The sequence below is a fragment of the Hyla sarda genome, chromosome 3 (assembly GCF_029499605.1).
Source record: "Hyla sarda isolate aHylSar1 chromosome 3, aHylSar1.hap1, whole genome shotgun sequence".
In the NCBI taxonomy this organism is placed as follows: domain Eukaryota; kingdom Metazoa; phylum Chordata; class Amphibia; order Anura; family Hylidae; genus Hyla; species Hyla sarda.
This window is the reverse complement of record NC_079191.1, coordinates 313,625,697-313,643,859: the sequence shown is the minus strand read 5'-3', so window position 1 is coordinate 313,643,859 and position 18,163 is coordinate 313,625,697. Positions and strand designations below refer to the sequence as shown.

At 41.3% G+C, this 18,163-nt stretch overlaps 1 protein-coding gene across 12 annotated transcripts in view; it reads right to left on the bottom strand.

Annotated features, from left to right (window-relative positions):
- Positions 1-18,163, bottom strand: part of ARID1B (AT-rich interaction domain 1B) — a 405,450-nt gene that overhangs the window by 203,759 nt on the left and 183,528 nt on the right. The window contains exon 1 of one of the 12 annotated variants that reach the window (XM_056567076.1): positions 9,854-9,868. The exons of the other annotated variants lie outside the window; for them this stretch is intronic. Coding sequence (XP_056423051.1) covers positions 9,854-9,862 — 9 coding nt within the window. The 5' untranslated portion in view covers positions 9,863-9,868. Of the gene's footprint in view, positions 1-9,853; positions 9,869-18,163 lie in introns of those variants that run through there. 12 annotated transcript variants of the gene reach the window in all.

The window sequence follows — 18,163 nt, the reverse complement described above, 5'->3', positions numbered from 1 at the left end:
CAGTATTTGTAAATCCTGGGTGTAAACTACTCGGGTTCTTGTAAAGCCTGTTCGAGTAATTTTAATGGTGACGAGCTCACATTTTGGGTGTTTTTTAATAGATATCTAGCTGCTGAAGAAAGGGCCTAAGATGGTCCTGAAACGCGTCCAGCCTTGCACTATTCTAGTGACCACCACTACCTACCATATTGAGATAGCACAAGTCTCTATTTGCCTACCTGAGAGGCATCCTCAGATTTGCCAGTCAACCCGTGGCAGCGTGCGTTGCCTCTAGCACGAGGACGCAGCTGGGATCCGCTATCACCGCATCAGGAGAAGCGCTACAGTCCCCACAAACAGAGCCCACTACCGCTCGCGCTGCGAATTAATGAGGCGGCCGAGTCTCCAGCAGCACGCTCCCTGCCAGGAGCCACCGGAACATGGACTGCTATTGACACGCTCTACAAGGTACCATCTACATGCATGTATAACTGTTACCTACTAATACAGCTCCAACACTGCATAGAGACTTTGCATTATTCCATACTCCCAAACAGGGAGTCATAGACTTGTTACCTCACCTGGATATCCAAAATACCAAGAACTTTATCTGATAAGCCCTGACAGAGTGCAAAATACTTTATATTGCGCAGTATTGTGATCCAGGTTATTTTATTATATTTTATTCTATTCTCAATTTTATTCATATTTAGTGTGTGGCCACATTTTTATCATCTTCTATATGCAACTTTTATTATATGTTTTATTAAGGTATAGCTTTTTTTTGCAGCCACATTGTATATTATTCATTTTCACTATCTTGTATCCCTGTTGACTCACAAGGGCCCTGTGAGTCACAGCACATAACGTTGTTAATTTTATATACTAATAAACTCAAATTGGTTCAATATCAATGACCCTGAGCCCCGATTTCTTTCGTTCACTACCTAAATTTTCGACACCGTGGGTATAGGGGCCATTTGGGTAGCTCGGGTCTTTAGCTCACTAGTCTAACAAGAGCCTCTCCAGCATTCCATTGTTTTTTAATAGACACTTATTAAAAGTTATGTCTTTGGCACTATCTTATTTATAACAATTTTTTCAGAGAACTATGACTGTCAACATCTACTGAAGTAGAGCATGATCCTGCAGGGCAGTATTCCAACATGAAACCGTCCCCAAACACACCTCCAAGACGACCACTGCCTTGCTCAAGAAGCTGAGGGTAAAAGTTATGAACTGGCCAAGCATGTCTCCAGACCTAAACCCTATAAGCATTTGTGGGGCATTCTCAAACAGAAGGTGGAGGAGCGCAAGGTCTCTACCATCCACCACCTCTGTGATGTCATCATGAGTTGACAAGAACTCCAGTGACACCTTGTGAAACTCTGGTGAACTCGCTGTTCAAGAGGCTTAAAACAGCTGGAAAATAATGGTGGCCAAACCAATTTGGCTGTGTGTCGAGTTATTTTGAGGGAACACAACATTAAACACTGTTATGCAGGCGTTATACAGGCTGTGCACTCACTACTACATTGTAGCAGAGTGTCATTTCTTCTGTGTTGTCACATGAAAAGATTTAGTAAAATATTTACTATATATAGATACTATATACAATGGCAACCACTCAAAAGGAATGACTACGTATAGTGTGGCATGCTGCCAGTAAGTACAGTCAGTTTGAAAGTAATATGCAGGAATGGGAAATTTATCATACATAGACACTTATTTAGTGGAATTTGAAGGAATGGTATGCTGTACTTTTGCAAACCACAAATAAAACGTATTCGCTTAGAAATGGCTTAAACATAGTCAGTTGTTGACTATATTTAGGCCATTAAACAATGGACCAAATGACATCACAAGCGGCATGAACCCAGCTACAATGTAATGGATGGAGAATAGAAAAAACATAGCTATAAATAAGCAATTGTAGTTTCAAGTGCACAGGTAAAATTTGGACAAGGCTGTAAACACAATGCACTTATGGTACAGTAGGAATAAAGGAACAAGAAAAACTGCATCTAAACAGCATGGTATGAATAAAGGCTTTCCGTGGTTTAGAACCCAGTTTTTTTTTACTTTATTGATTTACCAGCATAAAAAACCTCACCACAAAATCTGCATCAGATTATGTATGTGAGAATGCACCCTTAGGCTTAGACAAATACTAAGACACCAACTTTTGTTTTTTAACTAAATGTCCACTATGTTCAACTAAATTTCCTTTCATTGACAAATTTATGTTCAACTCCAGCTATGTTCAAATTTACTTATTTCTTTACATTTTGCCACATGAAAGCATCCAGTGTAAATGGTGAAATATTTAACCCCTTAAGGACCACAGGTTTTTCCGTTTTTGCACTTTGGTTTTTTCCTCCTCACCTTTTAAAAATCATAACCCTTTCAATTTTGCACCTAAAAATCGATATGATGGCTTATTTTTTGCACCACCAATTCTCCTTTTACAGTGACATCTGTCATTTTACCCAAAAGTCTACGGCGAAACGGAAAAAATATATAATTATGCGATGAAATTGAAGAAAAACCGCCCTTTTGTAACTTTTGGGGGCTTCCGTTTCTACCCAGTAAATTTTTCGGTAAAAATGACACCTTATCTTTATTCTGTAGGTCCATACAATTAAAATGATACCCTACTTATATAGGTTTGATTTTGTTGTACTTCTGGAAAAAATCATAACTACATGCAGGAAAATTTATATGTTTAAAATTGTCATCTTCTCACCCCTATAACTTTTTTATTTTTCTGCGTATGGGGCGGTATGAGTGCTCATTTCTTGCGCCGTGATCTGAAGTTTTTATCGGTACCATTTTTGTATTGATCAGACTTTTTGATCGCTTTTTATTCATTTTGTCATGATATAAAAAGTGACCAAAAATATGTTATTTTGGACTTTGGAATTTTTTTGTGCAGAAGAGCCCAAGAGACAGCCGGAGGCAGGCGAGGGGACCTCTGGCCCCCATTTTAGATGATTGAATTCCCGGGGCAGCACTGCGGGCAATCCGATCATCTATTTAAACGTTCACATTGCTGCAGATGCCGTGATCTGTATTGATCACGGCATCTGAGGGGTTAATGGCGGACATCAGCGCGATCACCCTCCAGTGCATAACGCGAGCACCGCTCCGATGCTTGCGGTCATGTACAGGACATATATGTATGTTCTGGTGCGCGAAGTACCGCCACACCAGGATGTACATTTACGTCCGTGGTCGTTAAGGGGTTAAAGGACAGATATATTCTATTTTAACCATGTTAAATAAAAGTACAAAAAAGGCAAAATAAAGATTTATTTGCATGTTAACAATGTGTTACAATGTATGAAAATCGCAACCACTTCGTATTCAGGTTTTATATGTAGTGCTATTTATGGAGTAAAAATTTAATAGATATTTGATAGAATGTAATTTATTTGACTATGGTACAGGGGCTGTAAAGTTAGTGTAGTTCATAACATAGTCTCTAATGGCTTGTCTCGCATTCTTATGTGATCTTTGCTCCGCATGTTCATTTTTAACTGCATACGAAATGACTCCTGTCTCAGGTATTCCCAGGATGCAGTGGGGCCGAGACACCTCCTCACTAGTCAGGTGATGACAGGAAGCCTGCTCTGCTTCAATGGGTGGAGCGATCACAGAGAATTTGCAAGAGCTGGAGGCAGCCTGATTAGAAAGCACTGGTCTTTTGCATGGAATTCAGCTAGTTTGTGGTTCAATGGGTGGGGTGCGAGAGCAAAAAGTGGAATTATGGGATTTGTAGTAAGAGAGAAAACTCCAATAGGAAATATCCATTTCACAAAAAAGATAAAGCCACAGCTTTATGGTACTCTCACAACATAGCCATTTAACCCAAAGACAAGCACGGTTCCTTCCTAAGTGTGTCCATTACTGTCTGGCAGGTACGTACTAAAATGTAGATAACCCCTTTAAGCCCCCAAAGCAGGCCAAAGTTATTAAGACCAGACAGCTCATGTGTTCTATATTTCTATTTTTTGTATACTTGAAATTAATTTTTTTTTTGCAGCCAACTTTGCCTGGAAAGAAAATGACTAGTGTTGAGTAATGAGAAAAGTGACAGCAAGTCCAGAGAACTACTTTATCACATATACCTCCGATATCAAGACCCTCCAGAACATTTTATATAAACTACATGACAACTATTGTTAAAGCACAACTACAGGGATGGCTTGGGTGGTAGTATATACGGTTAAATTTTCACGCCTCCACCTACAGCCATCCAAGCAATAGACTAGCCGTCCGTCCGACCACAAAATCCGTAAATTGAACATCATAGTCTTGTGCAAGTCTTAGGCTCAGGCTGTGAGGCAAAAATTTTTGCAAATATCCTGCCACCTAAACCATCACTGGAGAGCCGCTTCTCCTTTTGGAAATGAAGAAATGTAAATGGTCTTAACAGCGTAATGCATATCAAAGCCATGTCTTGTAGAACCAACTCGGTCTGCTGCATAAGGAAAAAATAACAGAAGGTTTGGAGTACTAGGTATATTTGCTTTAAAGGGATGTTAACTTCTTGATAGTTATGGAACATACACAGGATATGCCATAAATGTGTCATACATGTGGGTCCCACTCAAAGTGCATACAAAAAGGCAAGTGGGGATCCTCTATCTCGATAAAGTTGGCAGATCCTCTGTATATGCCATAAATGTTTAGATAGGAATAACCCTCTCATGCATTTAGTAATTCATAGTATACTAAGGAAAGGAGCAACGAGATTAGAGAAAGATGGTGAAGGCATCAGAAATGACAACTGGTTTTTAATAAAGGTGGGACCTGAAGTGCTATGATAAACAGCATAGAAACTGACTTAAGTAAATGGAACAAGTTTGGAACAAGGCTTTTTAAAGAAAAAAATGGATAAGCATAAAATGTAGATATTTTTGTTCACTACCCATGGGAACCGCCAAGTCCAAGTCCTATGAAGCAGGAAAAGAATGTCTGGGAACACTGCCAAAATGTTCTCATCATAAAATACTCTTCCCCTGGTTTTAAAAGGTTAAAGTGTTACCGATTCTAAAGGACAAAAATACCATGTATTTATTTTCTAATTTTGTCTCTCACGCTTGCCAATACCTGGTGTTTAAAACAGTACTTTTTATGAGGGAGCTATTTTTATAACCAGTACTGCTACGTCCAATAGTAAAAACAAACACAAGCTTCACTACATCTAGAGGGCCACAATGAAAGCATTAGACTAAAGCCAGGCATTGACCTTAGACAATTGTTGACTGAATTAAAACATTTCGATTTTTCATTCATTCATCCTTGATGTTTACTCTCAAAAGATAATATGCTGAAAATCAAATCCATCATTTTGGACTCCTCTTTTGACAAATTTGCCACTGTTATCTAAAATGCATTCGATAAAGCTTTGTTTACATTAAACACACCTGACTTAGATTAGATAAAGAAAATAGGGGAAGTTTATTAAAATCTGTGCAGAGGAAAGTTAACCAGTTGCCCATAGCAACCAATCAGATTGCTGCTTTTATTTTTCGGAGGCCTTTTTATAAATGAAAGACACAAGCTGATTGGTTGCTATGGGCTACTGGTTAACGTTTCCACAACATTGGGGGAGATTTATCAAAATCTGTGCAGTGGAAAAGAGAAAATGGTTTGTGGACTCCATTGGAAGACATAGAAGGACTAACCCAAATAAAAAGGCAAAGTGATGACACTACTGATCTCACTCTTTTCTTTATAACCAGTTGTGTTCGGCATTGAAAAGGTCTTAAAAACTTATCATACACGTCTGGCGAAACGTTGCAAGCTATGGTCCTACAGGTGTGACTAGAAAGCCAATGTCCTGATGGCTACATGAGACTTTATACCTTAGGACCCGAGTGAGGTGCAAGGTAAATGAGAGCCAACTAGGGTAATCTAGGTGTATTTAAAGAACCTTTTGCATAGTATCTACAATCTGGTGGGCAGGGCCGCATGGACAATATATTTGGCCCTTTGCTTCCATAATTTGTTGCCTACTCATTTGTTGGCAGATTACTGACCCTGGCATTGTGTGATAGGGCCCTTATTGGTGGATTGGCACAATCCAGCCCTGTTTGTGTTTCTGGAAGAGCAGGGGCTTAGGACCAGGGCCTAGTGAGCAGTGGGGTGCCTGCCATTAAAACAGTTAATACTTATCCTGTGGATTGGTGATAAGTGCATTAGGTGCCAGCCCTGTCTTTAGACAGTGATAATGTATTTCACTAAAGAGTAAAAGTGCCTGTATACACTTTCAATAGCTATCACCCAAATGCTAATTTATCCCAATCCCCCAAAAACATGCACACTGGGCTCAGCTGCCTGTGTTGTCAATGGTGAGAGATCACTCAGTCAGAAGCTTTTTTCTTAGGGAAAATTAGCTGTTGAAATGCACCAAGCCTTATTCTCCTATCATCATCTGACAGGGGAGCGTTGGGGGAGACATTGGGCTTGTGCTACTGAAATAAGTAGATTTGGTGACTTTATCAAATGTGCGTGCTTAGTTTAAACTAGACTTTTTCCATCTTCAGCCAATGAAATCTTAAAGGGGTATTCCGGGCAAAACCATTTTATCCCCTATCCAAAGGATAGGGGATAAGATGTCTGATCGCGGGGGGCCTAATGCGGAGACCCTCCGCGATCTCCCTGCAGCACCCGCATTCTATGCGGTGCTGGATCTCCAGTTTCCGAAACCTCCGGGTTTCCGTGACTGGGGATGTGACGTCACGCCACGCCCCCTCCATTCATGTCTATGGGAGGGGGCGTGACAGCCGTCACGCCCCCTCCCATAGACATGAATGGAGGGGGCATGGCGTGACATCACGTCCCCAGTCACGGAAACCCGGAGGTTTCAGAAACAGGAGATTAAGCACCGGCATAGAATGCGGGTGCTGCAGGGAGATCGCGGGGATTCTCAGCAGTGGGCCCCCCGCGATCAGACATCTTATCCCCTATCCTTTGGATAGGGGATAAAATGGTTTTGCTCGGAATACCCCTTTAACTTCTATAGCATGACGCCTTCAACTACTGTGAGAAACTATGCCAAGTTATCCCTGATTTCAGAAGGATTTACAGCATTCGGGTCTGGGAGCCCAAATGACATTTCAGCTACACTTGAGGATTATGTAAACACAGACATTTAATCATACAAATGGTGTAGAATATCTGCCAGCAGTGCGATCCACAGAGGACCCTCTTCAAAGCATAGCAGGGCCTGAAACATTGACAAATAAATCGGGAAGATACTGCTATTTTATATTTATTTCATCCTTATTCTCTTCCCAGTTGGCACGCATCAAAAAGAGGTGTTTATATTAGGTAATAGAAAACAGATCACCCAGTTTTGCACATGTTGCTCCTCTCACTGAACTTATAAACTTTTGACATATGATCTTCACAGGGACAACATGCAACAAAAACCTTTAGAGTTGGAGTTTTTTTAAGGAGAGATTTAAAGGATGTACGCTGCCACTACCAATGACTCAAGCAAGAAGCAACATTCATAAATCCCCAAATAATTTTATACCGGAAGTATGACCCAATAGGAAAGGGCCCCGAGACAATGTAATCTGATCACTCTTAACCATGGCCGATGAAGTATTTCATAAAGAACTTAAAGCATAAAAATAAAGTTTTTGATAGAACAAATGTCATGGTCGTGTACAAAAAATGCGGTGTTGAAAAATGTTACAAGGAAAAGAGGTGAATTGAGAAGCTTTTTACACCAATCATGTTACAAGATGTAACAGTACAGTAGACTACAAAGGGTAAGTTCACAAGGAGTTGTTACTCATCCAAATTTCAAGGCATAATCCACAACAAAATGTGAAATCTCCTTCCCCTTTTTTCTATGAGATTCTGCATTGTAATAGGTCTTGTGAATGTGCTTGGTATTCAGAGGACTGGACACTAGGGCTCTAGTCACATATGATGTATAAAGTGATATTTTACAGTCAAAATAATGGATATTTTATTGCATCCACTATAAGTTAGGAGGTAAATAAGTAAACAGTGACCCCCCCGACCTACGATGGCCCCGACATACGATAGTTTCAACATATGATGGCCTCTCAGAGGCCATCGCATGTTGAAGGCAGCATCAACATACCATGCTTTTGTATGTCGGGGCCATCGCATAAACGGCTATCCGGCAGCGCAGACTGCTTCAGCTACCGCCGGATAGCAGTTTACGTTGCCCCGTGTGGTCCGCTGACGATCACTTACCTGTCCTCGGGGCTCCGGCGCGTCCTCTTCGGGATCCCCTGCATCGTCGGCGCTCTCCATCGTCATCATCACGTCACTGCGCACGCCATCCCATCATCCAATAGGAGCGGCGTGCGTAGCGATGTGATAACGGCGACGGAGAGCGCGGATGCCTGGGAAGCAGAGGTCTTGCTGGAGCGTCGGGAACACCCCGGGGACGCGGCAACAGCGAAGGAGGGCGACATCCAGGGCAGCGGTGACGAGCAGCGACGGTCCGGAGCGGCGGGGACAGGCAAGTACAACTTCCTATACCAGTGGTCTTCAACCTGCGGACCTCCAGATGTTGCAAAACTACAACTCCCAGCATGCCCGGACAGCCGTTGGCTGTCCGGGCATGCTGGGTGTTGTAGTTTTGCAACATCTGGAGGTCCGCAGGTTGTAGATCACTGTCCTATACTTTAAATTGCACGGATCCCTCAACATACGATGGTTTCAACACACGATGGTCCATTTGGAACGGATTACATAGTATGTTGAGGGACCACTGTATATTACCAGTTAAAATTGCCAGTGCAAATAAAGCAAATGGTATATAGAAGCAAAAATAAATAAATAAATATTTAAAAGGAGATTGCAAATGGTCTTGGTTAGGGATCTATCATTTTGCATGCCACTTATACCCCTGCTGCATTGTAATCCTCAGAGCAATTGTGTGCCTGCATCTTGTGCCGTATCTCTTTCCACATTTGTTTGTCTTGGGGGACAGGCAAGTCTCCAAGGCCCTGTAAGCAGACACAGGCCACTGTCTGATCTGTAGATGGGATGAATGGATTAGAAGAGAGCCAAGCCAGCTGTTGCAGGCTTTATCACAACACAGCACTAACAGATGGATGCCCATTTTAAAAGCCTACTGTTCTAAAAGGCAGGGCCTGGTGAAAGCCTTATGTTCTCCATGGCAATACCGGGACATGGCACTGCTGGGCAATTTTCAATACCAATTAATTCTAGGTATAGAATGCACATAAAGAAAGATAATCATATCATCAAATAATAAAGACAAAATGAATGCTACCATTTGATCTAAAAACAAAAAAAACAAACAAAAAAAAAAATATATATATATATATATATATATATATATATCCACACAGTCAGAGTGGGCCATTTACACAAAGACATCTTTCCGGGACAAACTTTTTCAGTACCTATAAAAAAATATTATGATTTCCCAGAACTGATAGGATGGCAGGAGTCAAAGAAGAACATTTCTCCCAGTTGTGATGGATAACGGGATAACTATCAAGCATTAACCTAGTGTTACTTTACAATTTCCAAAATTGCGTAAATGTAGACATTTAAAAATAAACATACATCAAAAAATGTAAAACTGCACAAGAACCAAACACATGAAAAAGGTACACACAGCGTGGAGGAAGAGCGATCTACCCGAAGTTCATAGTAAACAACAACAGACTCACATTACAAGGTAAATACAAATCCTCATCCAACACAAGGCTGTCAAGTCTGAGTGTCATGTATTCGATTACAGATGTAAGGCACACAACATAAACAATACTAAGCAGGGCATACAAGGTGAGCGCACCATGCAGTGTGGAAAAGTGCACAGCAACAAATGGTTCCCACTTACTTTTACCATTTCCTTCTTCAGGATTTAGCTGCAGTCTATTCACAAGGGCTCCAGGCAGACAAGTCCGTTCTCGTAGCTGCTGTGAGAAGCTGACAATCCACTATGCCATGGTGGCAAGGTACATTTTAAAGGCACCCAAAAAAGCATGTGTTGCCAACAGAACCTCCAGCTGTTTCATTATTCATTGTGCAGGGGGTAATTCAAGACTCTACCAAGACCCGCCTACCTGTATCATTACCGGCATCCCACAGCAGTCCCAGCCAGCTCAGGGCTCCTTTCTTTGTTCTGTGGATGGCTGCTCAGGCTTCAATGTCACACATATACACAAGAGTCCAGACTGCAGAATTAGGCCTTGCACATTTCTGCCAGCAGCAACCAAGTCATGTCTTCTTTTCAGCCCCCCCCCCCCTTTTTTTTTTTTTTTTTTTTTTTTTTACAATTTACTAGCAATATCTCTTGTGAATTAAACTGTTTAACTCCTCCTTCCCAATCCTCCCCCCAAACTAATTTACAAGGAGTGTGCTGGTTTTTTTCTGTGCAGGGAGAGCAGGGGGTGAAGTGAACAATGCATGAAGCTATACGCCAGAGGTCTACATGACAAGCTGTTTGCTAACACACCCCATGCCTACCCTGGATTGAACTTTTCTTGACACCGGCTCCTAAAAACAATTCCATCATTCTGCCAAAGCCAAACCTTCGAACTTGTGCAGACAGCATGCCAAATAAACTGCCGAAGACACAATCTGCTTTACTCAAGATCTGACACATCTCACAAGTGTGCATCAATGGCAAGGAAATACAAGTACAGTGGTCCCTCAACATACGATGGTAATCCGTTCCAAATGGACCATCCTTTGTTGAAACCATCGTATGTTGAGGGATCCGTGCAATGTAAAGTATAGGACAGTGGTCTACAACCTGCAAACCTCCAGATATTGCAAAACTACAACACCCAGCATGCCCGGACAGCCAACGGCTGTCCGGGCATGCTGGGAGTTGTAGTTTTGCAACATCTGGAGGTCCGCAGGTTGAAGACCACTGGTATTGTAGGTTATACTCACCTGTCCCCGCCGCTACGGACCGTCACCGCTGCCCTGGATGTCGCCCTTCATCGCTGTCGCCGCCTCCCCGGGGTCTCACTGACGCTCCAGCAAGGCCTCTGCTTCCCCGGCATCCTCGCTCTCCGTCGACGCCATCACGTCGCTACACATGCCATTCCTATTTCATGACGGGACGGCGTGCGCGGCGACGTGATGACGACGATGGAGAGCACCGACGATGGAGGGGATCCCTAAGAGGACACGCCGGAGCCCCGAGGACAGGTAAATGATCGTCAGCGGACCACACAGGGAACCGTAAACGGCTATCCGGCGGCAGCTGAAGCAGTCAGCGCTGCTGGATAGCCGTTTATGCGATGGCCCCGACATATAAAAGCATCGTATGTTGATGCTGCCTTCAACATGCGATGACCTGTGAGAGGCCATTGTATGTTGAAATGATCGTATGTCGGGGCCATCGTAGGTCGGGGGGGGGTCACTGTACACCAAACGCTAGACAAGAGCTGTGCCACATTCATATATTCAAATAAAAGACAAATAACTAAAAACACAGCATAAGAAAAAAAATCATCTGGCTCTACTTCATGTAAATATACAGTAACTTCTTATAAATTTGTGTTTTTTTTACTTTGCATTCTTTCTATTTAAAATGAGTCTAACTTGTGTCCATGCATCTGTTATGATTGATGTGGTCCCATGATGAGATTGTATATTGAATTGTTTAGGGTATGCTGCCTGCTCCTGTTCACACTGAGCACCCATTGTATTGCTAATACAATGACTGGGCATTTATTTCTGGTCCTTGCCTCAAAGGTATATTGCTCCTTATTAGCATAGACATCCAGATCTTATCTCCTTCAGCTTTACTGGTCTAAGTGTACAAAGGATAGGAAGAGAGAACATAGTGGACACAATAAAAGGACCAAGAAGATATCCTGAATCAGCAAACTTTCAGCGACATCAGGTAACATTACACTGCATTTAATGTTCACTAGTTCAGTGAAGTATTTCACAGGGATTATTCACCTAAATCTATAGACAATTCACCTCTGGTGCAAATGAATGGGCTTGCTGTAATCCCATTTATGTGCTTTGGACCCCACTTTGATACAATGGCGCATACGCAGAGTTTTAGCACATCTTGGCAATGTAAGGCCTCCTTTACATATGTGCATCTTCAGGGTTTTTTTTTTAACCTCCGGGGCTGGAAAAAATTTGCTGGAGGGAAAATTCAGCCAGAACTGATCCCATTCATTTAAATGGGACAGTTCACAATCATCCAGCGTCACAGTTTAGAAGATGATTGGACTCGCCTGACAGGCACGAACAGGGGAACACATCTTGCTGCAATCTCCCATCTGGCGATCACAAACAATTTACGCCGGAACATGCACAACTGATGCACTTCTGGCATCAGTTGGTGCATCAGTTGCAGCAATTTTACCCAGTTTCACAAGCTGGATACAGTGATCCCTCAACTTACAATTGCCTCAACATACAATAGTTTCAACATACAATGGCCTTTTATGGACCATTGTAACTTGAAATCAGACTCAACATACAATGCAACGGAAAGTCCAGATCTGTGAAATGTGTCAATGGCTGGAAGAACTGACCAATCAGAATGGGCATCTTACTGGTAAACCCCTGTATTACTAAAGGGTATGCACTGACTGGCTGTCTGGTAGTACTTTTTAGGACATTGCGTGTACTGAACAGGACCCTGAAGAAGCTCCTGTCCTCTACATAGACAGCGATTTATAGCTCCCAGCAGCTCTTACTTTTATGACTTTATTTTAGGACTTGCTTTATCTGTATTGCTTATCTACTTATTTTTCTTTAATCCTCATTTTTTCCTATTTTTGAATGACATTTTGGTGGCTTCAGAACCAATTACCAGGTTTCCATAGAGTTATTGTCTCAACAATAATACAATGGTTTCAACATACAATGGTCGTCCTGGAACCAATTAATATTGTAACTTGAGGAATCACCGTATATGTAACTTTAGCCTACATTAGGCCCTGTCTTTCTACCAGTATCCAAGAGCGTAAAGATTTAGTGCAGAGAGGCGTTGCGGGTCTAGGGCACACTGGACCCTGGGCCAAGCCTACTTGACTTTTGCACGGCCCAAAAAGTGGCATTTTTTGTGAACATAAACACATGGACACAAGATCTAAAAAGGTAAGATTTTATTGTAAGCTATACAAGAGTGCTGCCACCACTGTTGGGGGCGACACATTTGCTTTAAATAAGGACCCTGCAAAGAGCCCTGATTGTCCCATTCACACTTCTTGTTTTTTGTCTCGGCACCGAAACACAGACAACAGCTGCAGGGACAAGACAGTGTACTGGACACTGGAGGGACCCCTAATGGTAATAAGTATGGTGCATTTTTTTACCCCAAATTATACACATTTTTTAAACCAATGTATATTAAAAATACACATATAATGTTAGCTACAAAATATAAAAAGTTTTTGTTAATGACAGTGCCCACTTAATACCCACTGGAGATAGGGATTGATGTGATCTACTATAATCTCTGTACAGAGCTGTGGGACATGCTGATATATAAGCGACAGGCCAACATAAGTCATTTTCCCACTGCAGATCAACATACATTTTATATTAAGCTAAAAGTAGCTTAAAGCGCAACTGTCATGAACTCCGGGCTATATAACCTACACACAGCCTTTGTACTTTGTGCAGATGGTGTGTACAGCACAGTTTTTACCTTATTTTTGCCGGCTTTTATCACCCCAAAAAATGCTTTTTATCGCAGCCACACACACAGTCGGATAGGCGTGGCGCGAGGTACGCTATGCCCCGCTGCTGCCACGCCCATCCCTGTACTTCAGCACTGGGACCGCTGTGTGATTGACACAAAGGTCTCAGCGTATGCGCCCCTCAGCTCAGGTAACGAGCGCTACGGCATATGGTATCCAGGCAAGCGCTCACTCCTACTGCCTGCCTCCTCATTGCGCCTGTGCAGTGCTAGAGGGAGAGCGCGTGCGTCCCCTCTGCCTCTAGTAACAGGGACTGTCCTGTGTGCTTTGCAGGAGAGAAGAAAGAAGAAGCAAGAGGATAGCAGGCACGGAGTACAGTACATAAATTATAAAAAGGTGCATATCTGAATAAACTTGTTTTTTGGCTCGCACATTAGCTGAGCTGCAGGGCACATGCGCTGGGACCTGTGTGTCAATCACACAGCAGTCCCAGCGCTGACCTATGGGGAAGTGAGCGTGGTGGTGGCGGGGCATAGCATACCTCGCGCCACGCCTATCCGACTGTGTGGCATTTTTTGGGGTGATAAAAGGCGGCAGAAATAAGGTAAAAACTGTGCTGTACACACCATCTGCACACAGTACAAAGGCTGTGTGTAGGTTATATAGCCCGGAGTTCACGACAGTTGCGCTTTAATGGACAGAGAGGTGGAACCTTAAGCAACATAGAAAAGGAGATGAAAAAAATTCTAAACATACAACAAGTCTACAAGCCATGAGAGAATAATAATGTAACTTGTAAAGTTAGAGTAAATGGTGAGAGCAGATAGAGCAGCTCTTATGCTGTAGAGACATCTTCAATTATAAGACAGAAGCATGCTAAGGCAAAGTCTGCACTGTATTTAACACAGTATTAATGCGTTTATGTTATGGTTCCAAGCTACGAGACTTATCAAGCATAATGACTCAATGCATGCTTAAGGCAAATCCAGTTTTCCTTGACGCTGTCAGTTGTAATAAGTACTTTTCCCTTATGTTCATGCATTTTACAGTGGTTTTGTACCTGTTACAGTAAATGTGTATCTGCACATGATTAGTAAAGACCATTAATGCTTGCATAGAGCCTCAGAGGATCTAACACTAAGCAAAGCATTGCAAGATAACGCTCCGGGAATTCCTCATGTTGTATTCTCATATGAAGGCTCATTATTTGTCATGGTCCTGAATAACGTTATTTCTATATTATGAGTCTTTAATTACAACAACAGAGCTGTGTAATTTATTTCATGGCTATATCAGCAAGTTTCTAAATATGCAAAATATTAAACTGGAGTTTTCTTCAGATTCACACCAAATGCAATATTATCATTCCCATATTCATAATTTGTATATTAGGAGTACTAGAGTGATGGCACAAAAGTCACCTACTGCATGCAGTTAACGGTTAAATCATGCAACCACTGGCCAGTGCGAGAGTGTATGGATTCACTCACTTATTCCCGACCACTTGTGTGACATGTGACATCTTTTGGGCCCATTCATCTATGATGCAAAAAAATAAAAAAAAATTGGGGAAAAAAAAACCCTCCAGAAAACCATCAGAAAAAGTACAAAAATGTAAAGGTCCATAAACAGCCCAAATAAAAATAAGTTATATAATTCTAAATTTTTTGCCTATATAAGGGACTTTTATCGGTCTCAAGAAGCATCCCAAAATACAAAAGAAACATAGCTTCAAGATCCAGACCAATCCATATTACAAATGGTGTCCAATGCACTTTGCTTCAGTATCAATAATTAAATGACTACTTTTGTAAGCTACTCAGAGTTTAAAACATATATTTGAATACATGGTTCAATACTGTCCAAAATATAGACATCTCTAGTTTTCAATAGTTTCAATATTTGAAGAAAATAACTAATCGAAAAGGAGTAAAAAAAAAAAAAAATTTATTTACAAATATTTTTAACATAAACACAAATCATTAAATCAATAGGACATTTAATCTATAGGACATTTTCTCATGACACATTCCCTTGAAAGCTAAGGTAACTTATTTAATAGATGATGAGGACAGTTCTAGCAGGACTACAACTGTGTATTACAGCCATCTGATGCTGAATGTACAGCTGCAGTTGTGGTGCCTGTGCTATCACCTTAAAAGGAGATATCCAGCCAAAAGTGGTAAAAAAAAACAAAAAAACAACTTAACTAAGTTATTTATAATCTCACTATAACTCCACAAGGCATCCTATTTGTTTCAAGATCAGACCACCATAGCACACATAAACAGCATTTGAAAATCCTGCTGAGTCAGCAAAAAACTACACACACACACACACACACACACACACACACACACACACACACACACACACACACACACACGGCTTGTTTCCTGTGTGAGCTGCAGGGAGGGGCTCCTGTGACAGTGAGCAGTGGGGGGTGGTAGGGGGTGTAGCCCTTCAGTCAATCAGGGACACAAACATGGCACACTGAAGCTGTCATCTCTCTGAGCAGGGGTGAAGGGAGTGTGAAGTGTTGTCTATGGTAGAGACTAGTCATCAGTGTGATAAGATCTCCTGAACTTCCTGCATGGAGAGAAACAGGGTATGTGCTCAGCAAAGATTACACTTCACATTGCAACGTTTTATAAGTTTATCATGTGCAGCTATATAAAAGGTAATTTGGCTGGAGATCTCCTTTAATGGAATAGTATATACCTCAAGATGTCTTAACTACCTAAGGCTCTTGAATAAGAAAACAAACACACACACACTAAGGTGGAAAAACCTGAAAAATCAACCCTTACACATTTTTTTCTATCAATTATTTTAACATTCTTTTATTTTCTTAATGCCCACATACTGCTGTCAGCTCACTTTACTTGCTGACAGAACATTAGTCATGTGAAGATGTTGTTTCTAGATTCGATGTTCATCAATCGATTGTAGATAGGGCCTACATGCTACAGACAGGAGACAGTCAATGTTTTGAGGTAGAGATCCTTAAAGGGGTACTCCGGTGAAAACCTTTTTTCTTTTAAATCAACTGGTGGCAGAAAGTTAAACATATTTGTAAATTACTTCTATTAAAAAATCTTTATCCTTCCTGTACTTATTAGCTGCTGAATACTACAGAGGAAATACTTTTATTTTTGGAATGCTCTCTGATGACATCACAAGCACATTTCTCTCTGCTGACGTTATTATAATAATAATAATAACACTTTATTTATTGTTGTCCTTAGTGGGATTTGAACCCAAGTCCCCAGCACTGCAAGGCAGCAGTGCTAACCACTGAGCCACCATGCTGCCCTTAGCATACACCTGCTATGCATGGTTGCTAAAATGGACAGAGATGTCAGCAGAGAGCACTGTGTTCGTGATGTCATCAGTGTTCAAAAAAGAAAGGAATTTCCTCTGTAGCATTCAGCAGCTAATAAGTACTGGAAGGATTAAGATTTTTTTAATAGAAGTAATTTACAAATATGTTTAACTTTCTGCCACCATTTGATTTAAAAGAAAAAAGGTTTTCTCTGGAGTACCCCTTTAACCTTTTGTAGGTTGTAAGACACTCTCACACAAAAAAGATTGTGTCAATCTATGAATAAAGAGAAGAAAGGTGTTTTTTTTTTTGTTTTGTTTTTTTACAGATATAAACTAGTGATCAGCTGCAGTGCCTAAAAACCACAACCAGACCTACTGGCTGGGAACCACTGCACTAATGAACAAATCCCCTTCATTAAGCCTACATTCTTACACACTAAGTTTGCTGTAGATTAAACACCCTTAGCTAATCTCAAGGGAGCTATATGCATCTCCATAAATATAACGCATGACCGACAACATATAAAGCGATTTCATAAAAACTGTAAATTCTCCTAAACCTTCTGTAGTTTTTTTTTTCAGGTCCTCTACTCGTCCTCTCTACAGACGCTTGCTGACATTGTTAAGGATCAACCACGTTCCCCTTTGCATTCTATGCAATACTCTCAGTTACAACACTTTGAAAGTGTTTACCTTGACAAAGAGAGCCCACGGCACGCAGTCTCTTTGTTGTATGCAATCCTTCTTCAACTGGTCTCTAAGGCACAGTTAACTTATCAGGCAAGCTGGGCCCGGGAGTTAAATTGCACCTTCAGCGGCCAGGACTGGAGCAGAGCGTTCGTATTGTGCCATAAGATGTCTGTATTAAAGTTTTTTTTTTGGGCCTTTTTAAGTCAACTGGCTCCAGAAAGTTAAACAGATTTGTAAATTACTTCTATAAATTTTTTTTATCCTTTCAGTAATTATTAGCAGCTGTATACTACAGAAGAAAGATTCTTTTCTTTTTTGATTTCTTTTCTGTCTGTCCACAGTGCTCTCTGCTGACACCTCTGTCCATGTCAAGAACTGTCCAGAGCAGGAGAAAATCCCCATAGCAAACCTATGCTGCTCAGGACAGTTCCTGACAAGGACAGAGATGTCAGCAGAAAGCACTGTGGACAGAAAGAAAATAAATTCAAATAGAAAAGAATTTCCTC